This window comes from Pseudoliparis swirei, chromosome 2, assembly GCF_029220125.1.
Source record: "Pseudoliparis swirei isolate HS2019 ecotype Mariana Trench chromosome 2, NWPU_hadal_v1, whole genome shotgun sequence".
Lineage (NCBI taxonomy): Eukaryota > Metazoa > Chordata > Actinopteri > Perciformes > Liparidae > Pseudoliparis > Pseudoliparis swirei.
In genome coordinates this window covers 17,009,211-17,016,099 of record NC_079389.1, presented here as the reverse complement: position 1 = coordinate 17,016,099, position 6,889 = coordinate 17,009,211, and the positions used below count along the sequence as shown (strand labels likewise).

The window sequence follows — 6,889 nt, the reverse complement described above, 5'->3', positions numbered from 1 at the left end:
GGGTTTTTTGAATTTTCTCTGAGATTTCAATAGGCGAGGAGCTTGTCAATACAAACATGGTATCAATGTTGGCAGTAATCAAGAGTATTGTTGAATTCCTTATGAAAACAGCTAATTATGTCTCCAAGTCTCTTAAGTATTACGCGTCTATAACTCCATCAGTTTCATGTAGCGTTCATGTGAACTTCGTCAAAAGAAAACTGCACGATGTAAATGAGATAGGACTACTCCATTGAGAAGCTTGACAATTTCCAGTGGTGGAAGTAGTATTTAAATATTTTTTCATAAGTAAATGATCGTCTTCAACATGGTCTGCATTTAGGTAGAGGCTACCAACCCCTCACCAGGAGTGGTTAGGGGTTCAGTGTCTTGCTCAAGGATACTTCCACACTCTCACTGCAGGAGATCAACATGTTCTATGTGTAAATGTAAATGTGCACTAAACAGTACAATATAAAGCATACAGTAGCATTAGATGGAAATACTACTTTGAAGTAAGAACCTCAAATTAGGTTCAGGTATTTCTCCCCTTGCCTTATTGAAGACCTTTCTGGTTAAGAAGGGGTGATTACTGCCTACAACAAGCCACCTCTCTTAATTGTATATTTTACAAACTGTGGAGTATCATTAAATCGCCTTCATTCTACAATTGAACTTCTTTTAGGCTCGTGATGTTGACCGTCTGGTGCAGACATGTGATTAAATTAAATATGACATTCTTTTCACTTGTTTCTTACAGCAGCAGCACCATCCTGTGGTCAAACACTAAAAAGCTAAACAACCACAAAATAACTCACAGGTGAACATATTATACATATACTGTATTTCTTTATTTACAAAAAAACCCTCAGCAAAACAAAGTGCTAGATAACATTTTGTACAAAAACATACATTAAATGATTAAATGAACAAGACAACTGATTTTGAGTAAGACAGACAGACAGATGTTTGTAGACTTTCAGACAGGGATGTCAACATTTTCGTCTCCTCTCGGGAATCCCTCCACTTCCATTGTCATCAAAACCTCTGCAAAGAAAAACAAAACCATCACATCATTAATTCATTATATTACTATTTTTTTCTTCCTTTCTTCCATCCATCTCACAAACTGGCCTCCCTTCACCGATCTTCATCCTGACCCTGATGAGGCCTTGGTCCAACATTAAAGTTTTCTTTACACTATTAAGTGTTGCTTCCGCCTTAATGAACATGACTTAACGTATGCATCACAATAATGTGAGAGATGCTATAATCGCACAGCTATTCACCTATTAAATCTACAAAATAAACCACAGAGGGGTTTCCTCCTCTCATATTACTATCTATCTTTTAAACACCTCTAGTTTACACGCGTGTCAGACATCATCCATATTTTAAATTAGCTTGGAGTCGGTTCAATGCATGTCTGTCTCTAAACATTTAACCTAACAGTAATGTGCAGCAAAATATCTCCACCTACCTTCTGTGTAGTCGATGTCGGGCCGGGTGGAGACGACAGCCCAGGCCAGGCCCACCAACAGCGCCACCACCAGGTTCACCACAATCCAGGGCCGTAGGATCTGCTCCTCTGAGCCTGGAGGCCTGGATGAGGGGTAAATACAATACGTTACAATACAATCGACTATAGTACAATATGGTGCAGTACAAAGCAATACAGCTCAGTACAATACCGTCGAAGACAAGACAAGTTCTCACCACAGAGTCTCGTTGGCTGTGGGATAGAGGTTGATACGATCGCTGGTCATTTGCTGACTGAGGGACAGGATCAGGGCTATGAAATATACTGAACACAAAGACAGGAGACGTAACACATCCTCATCATCAACGTCTTCATCCACATCATTTTCTTTGTCTTGTCTTCCTTACAGAAAGAAGCCAGAGCAGCAGGGTCCAGAGTGAGGAAGCCTCTCAGTGCCATCGTGGCTTTGGCCAGGTTCACCCTGCAGGTGAGACCAACACAGCGTGTTAGTTGTTACTTAAATGAGTATTTTCATTGTATGCAACTTTATACTAGTATGCCACTTCTTCTCAAAAGGTAAATATTGTATTTTTTCCCTGCACCACCATTTTTCAAGCATCTCCAGGTGTGTAGTATAAAGTATAAAGTGTTCCTTCAGTGTTGTGAAAATGCTCCTACATCTACGGCTAAATAAACTATTTAAATGCTTCATCACAAAGATGAAAAAGGGCAGTTTTTCTGATGCGTGGTTCTTATACAAACATATGAAGATTTTATAGAATATGATGCATTTAGAAAAAAAGTATATATAAAAGAGTTTAAATCCGAAATCTTTTTTCTTTTAAAGGACAGCAATGAAATGAAACATCCACATTATTGCAGCGGTAACCACAGACCTGTCGAATGCCGACACGGTGCTGATGGCCAGCAGCATGTACAGCAGAGACTGAGCCGGGTAGGCCAGGGGGTGATACTGCTGCAGCAGGTTGGGCAGCATGGTCATCTGCTCACCCGCCAGCACATACACAACAATGACGTTCCACACCGCGTAACCGGCTAGGAAACCGTGAGAGAACAGACCAACCACCCTGCAGAGAGAGAACACACACACACAGAAAACATGTGAGAGAGGAACTATTTAATCGGATGTAGCGTACAGTATATGTGTGTGTGTGAGTGAGTAAGTGCAGACCTGAAGCCACTGTGGACCCTCATCGCGACATCTCTGGTGGTCCAGATCTGTCTGGGGTCCATGTAGTCATCCACCATCTCTGAGTGTGGGAACTGCTCAACTCGCTCTGCTTGGAAACGCCCTGCACACGCACGCACGCACACACACACACACACACACACACACACACACACACACACACACACACACACACACACACACACACACACACACACACACACACACACACACACACACACACACACACACACACACACACACACGTAAACTAAATCAAATTATTGTTGGTTAAAAATTAAGTAATGTATTATTTTATGAACCCTACAACAAGCTTGCTTTGCTCTTTACAAATAAATATTCATGCCTGAAGCCATTACAAAATACAAAATACATGAAGTGGGACAAAATATTACCAAAGGACAAAAGAGTATGGTACTCAAAATAATAAAATAAATCACTACTGAATGTTGATTTATTCTCTCCAGTTTATGTAAATTCACATTGTCTCTTTTATGAAAAGTGTATCATTTCATGATTGCACTGTCTTTGTGGTTAATGGCCAAAAACAAATAACTACATGTCCAAATGTGCGAACATGCTCTCATCTGTGAGTGAGTGTGCACCTCAAGGACCCCTTTCCCCTTCATCTGGACTTATCAAAGTGATGGTTGTATTCTTCCAGTTTGTTGCAGCCACAGCTGACGGCGCTCTGATGAGTTAGTTCTCACGGCCAGCCTCATCTTTCACACTCACTGTTTCTCTCCACAAAGACTTTGCCGACCGGCTGGCTGTGTCCGTGTGGGGCGGAGAACAGGGAATGCTGGGGGATCGGGGACTGGCCGCCCGTGATGATATCGTCGTCCTCGGCTCCCAGATCACTGCTGTGGTGCTCCGCCGCCTTCGCCTTCCTGCCACGGGATTTAAGAAAGATGTTTAGCCACACTGTGGCTGGAGATTGAAATACCTCCACAACCATTGGATTGATTGTGATGAAGTGTGGTTCAGGAGTTCCCCTCAGAATGACTTGGAATAACTTTGGTGATCCTTTGACTTTTCATCTCGTGACATCATCCGTTTAACATTCTCAGTAACGCATTAAACTCACTTCTTCCTTTTCCTCTTCCTGGTTACAGCAACACTCATTTCCTCTCCGTCCATGTCGGGCTCGGCCATGTTACCGTTTGGCACGTCGGCGTTCTCCGCTTCCAGATCTGAACAAAACAAAACGTGACAATGTAAAGAAATCCTTATTTAATACCTTTCTGAAGAAAATCCTCTTTTTTTTTTTACTGTGACATCTTCATAAGGAGGAACAGAAAAAACCCTTCTGTTCATGATACCTTCTGGATTCAGGGTCTTGATTACTTTTGAACCTTCTCGTTCATTAGTGTTGTCTCTATAATGTGTTTGAAGTAAACTTTAATTGTCAAAATCTGTTTTATCCACAAAATATAACTGAAATTGTGAAAACCACTGGATGGATGAAATGTGGGGATGACTTGATAACCTTGTTGATCCTCTGACTTTTGATCCAACGCCTTATTTAGGTACACATTTGACTGAAAACACTTCAATATTAACAAATGTATAATACCTGAAAAAACTAATGGTATTCCCATCAGATTTAGCGGTACTATTTACGATGCCAGCATTGTAGCGAGACAAACTTAGCGGGAAACATCATCTTATGAGAAACATTTGCTGCTAAATATGAGCATTTAAAAGTAAAAATCACCCCAGAAGCCAACTGTGTTTGATGGAATGGACAACAAAGATGGAGGTACTAGTGTGGGAATGAAACGTAGCCCCTCCCCCTGCTTTTTTTACTCACACAAACATGTTTATCGTAGGTTTTTTAAAAAGGTGTGTGGATTAACAGTTAAACATTGTTTCTACCAATAGTAGGCGTCCTCTTCTTTTTCTTCTTCTTCTGTGGTGCTGGGTCCTGCGGCTCTGGAGTCAACGGGTCTCTGCTGACAGAGTGGCTCCTGTTGGTCACTCCCTCCATCTCCCCCTCCAGACCAACTGCAGTGGAATAAAATATAGTAAAAAAACAAAAGAAGAGAATGGAGGTGTGGAGCTGCTGGTGTCACCTCTCACCTTCTCCCTGCTCCTCTCCATCGATGACTTCCTTCTTCTTCGGCTTCTTCTTCTTGCTCTTGCCGGTCGGCATGGTTTCTCTGTGATAGGATTAACAGTTCAAAATGTCATGAATAAAATCGATTACCCTTTGAGCATGTAACATCCCTCTTTATTTAGGTTTGTTTGAGTGTGTATTAAGGTCAGTTAATTAACGTTTAGCGAGGATCTAGAGGTGGCTGGATGGTGACGCCTGTTTGAGCTAATTGGATTAGCATGAGCTTTGAGGACAGCTGGTGGAACGAGGCCTCAGGACACAGGCTGGGGACAGACGGTACACTGCAGCGGAGAGAGAGAGAGACATAGGCATGTTGATACAATCACCGTGTGGACAATGAAACCAAAGTCATCTGCATTTTGGTTTTAAACTGAAGTTTTCTTATTTCTTGTTCACTTTCACCTGAAACGTTCCAATCCTAAAAGCTTACTCAACGCCACGTTTGGTTAACTGAGGAAACCAAACCTACGATGGACAAACCAAAGATACGGACTCACGTGTTCACATATCGTATGTGATTTATTTGTCCAGGTTTTTATTTTTTCTAATGTGATAAAATCTGAGTTATTTGCCTTGAGAAGGAGCTACATACACATTTCCAGTCTTGGTTAAACAATAAAGAGCTGAATTGTTTTCTATTGTATTTTATTATATTCCTCTTAGTGAACCCTTGGCTGGTAGGAAACATTAAAACAATAGTTCCACATTTTAAGAAATACACTTTGCTTTCCTGCTGAAGAGTTAACACCCTTGTCTGTCTTTTAAATATGAAGCTATATTCAGCAGCCAGTTAGCTTAGCACACAGCTAACTGGCTGCTGAATGTAGCATGAGTGGTGACTATCGTCTCATGTGACTCACAGAAAAAGAGCCAATCAGCTCATTTCTAAAAATGTCACAAATATTTTATAAAATAACAATTTAAATATTTCTTTAAGTGTCATTTTATCAGTCACCGCCTTGAAAAGTATGTCCATGGGGCAGAAAGACATGTCAGTCCGTGTGGTTCTTGTTAACATGCTGTAGCTAGTTCATCAGCTGTCCTTACAAAGTATTCTGTTGCAAACAGAGTGCATTTAAATCAGACATATTACCTCATCATAGCATGGCACCTTGAACTTTGACCCTCTTGCTCATATATCTGCTGCCTGAAGAAAAGCATGCTGGCTTGTAGCCTATACTGCAAAATGCAGTTGGACATCCTGGTATTTTGGGCAGAGCGCATACGTATTGGGACATCTAAATCTACTTCTGGCATACTAAATTGTATGTTAGTATGAGTATTGGAATGCACAAAGATGGTAAGTTGTAGTGGATGAATGGGCTAACTAACTATTGCTGTAGCCACAGTAGCCATACACCCAAACTTTTGTCCACCAGCTGCGTGGCGGCTCTTTACCGCGCTGCTCCATGAGCATACATTTTCATTTTGTGTTCATGTTTATTAAATGTTGTGCATCTCCGGCTCTGCATTAAATGTTCATATTTATTTAAATTGTAGCAGTACATGAAAACTCTTCCTCGTGCCAGAAGTATATAAACAGTTATTTTAGAAACTATTATTAAACATCTTCTCCCAGTTTTACACTATGATGAACTTTATAAAATATCAATCTAAATTAGGATTGTTTAAATTTGCTAGATTATAACTTCACTTTGGTCGGATGCTTCTGGATAATGAACTGAATCAAATCTTTAAAATTGTACACCTCGTTTCTATGAAAAAGTGTAACAATCTCCATACCAAGCACATTTCAACGGTGTATTTCAGTGAATCAGTGAGTGCTCACCTGTGCAGCTGACTTGATTGCGGCTCTGAAGAAACAATAACAACCTCCCCCTTCTGTCTCTGATCTCATCAAGCCGAGGAAAAGTGTCTTATGGTGAGCCTCGTTGCAAAATCTCACCCCCGTTCCCTTTATTTCTCCGTCTCCTGCTCTTGTTAAATCCCAGAAGGTAGATTATAGAGGACTGGTTCACTGTCAAAATTGTTTAAACTTGGATGGATAAAACCAAAGCGAGGAGATAAAGTGAAGCAGAAGGGCCGGCGAGCTGTAGGACTCGTCCCGGGGTCTCAGAGCGGCAGGTGCATCGTGTGCTGA

At 41.1% G+C, this 6,889-nt stretch overlaps 1 protein-coding gene across 2 annotated transcripts; it reads right to left on the bottom strand.

The window, feature by feature from the left end:
* Positions 1-808: 808 nt before the first annotated feature.
* Positions 809-6,889, bottom strand: LOC130201394 (transmembrane protein 237A-like). Of its 2 annotated transcripts, XM_056426394.1 has the most exons (12): positions 6,578-6,889; positions 4,947-5,069; positions 4,752-4,831; positions 4,548-4,676; positions 3,757-3,862; positions 3,405-3,559; positions 2,652-2,772; positions 2,356-2,547; positions 1,867-1,940; positions 1,696-1,783; positions 1,460-1,581; positions 809-1,026 (listed from the first exon to the last, which is right to left on the bottom strand). In XM_056426394.1, the coding sequence occupies exons 3-12, from the start codon at positions 4,822-4,824 to the stop codon at positions 959-961; spliced, it is 1,128 nt and encodes a 375-aa protein (XP_056282369.1). In that variant the 5' UTR covers positions 4,825-4,831; positions 4,947-5,069; positions 6,578-6,889; the 3' UTR covers positions 809-958. The 2 variants fall into 2 exon arrangements, with proteins under 2 accessions (XP_056282369.1, XP_056282378.1); XM_056426403.1 differs by lacking the exon at positions 4,947-5,069 and having other exon boundaries at positions 6,695-6,889.

Bases quoted from the DNA above. Each gene is read 5' to 3' on its own strand.
- LOC130201394 (XM_056426394.1), bottom strand. From the start codon at position 4,824: ATGCCGACCGGCAAGAGCAAGAAGAAGAAGCCGAAGAAGAAGGAAGTC. The intron at 3,560-3,756 runs GTGAGTTTAATG...ATCCCGTGGCAG, and splicing joins AGGAAGAGGAAAAGGAAGAA to GAAGGCGAAGGCGGCGGAGC. The intron at 1,784-1,866 runs GTAAGGAAGACA...CTTTGTGTTCAG, and splicing joins TGCTGCTCTGGCTTCTTTCT to TATATTTCATAGCCCTGATC.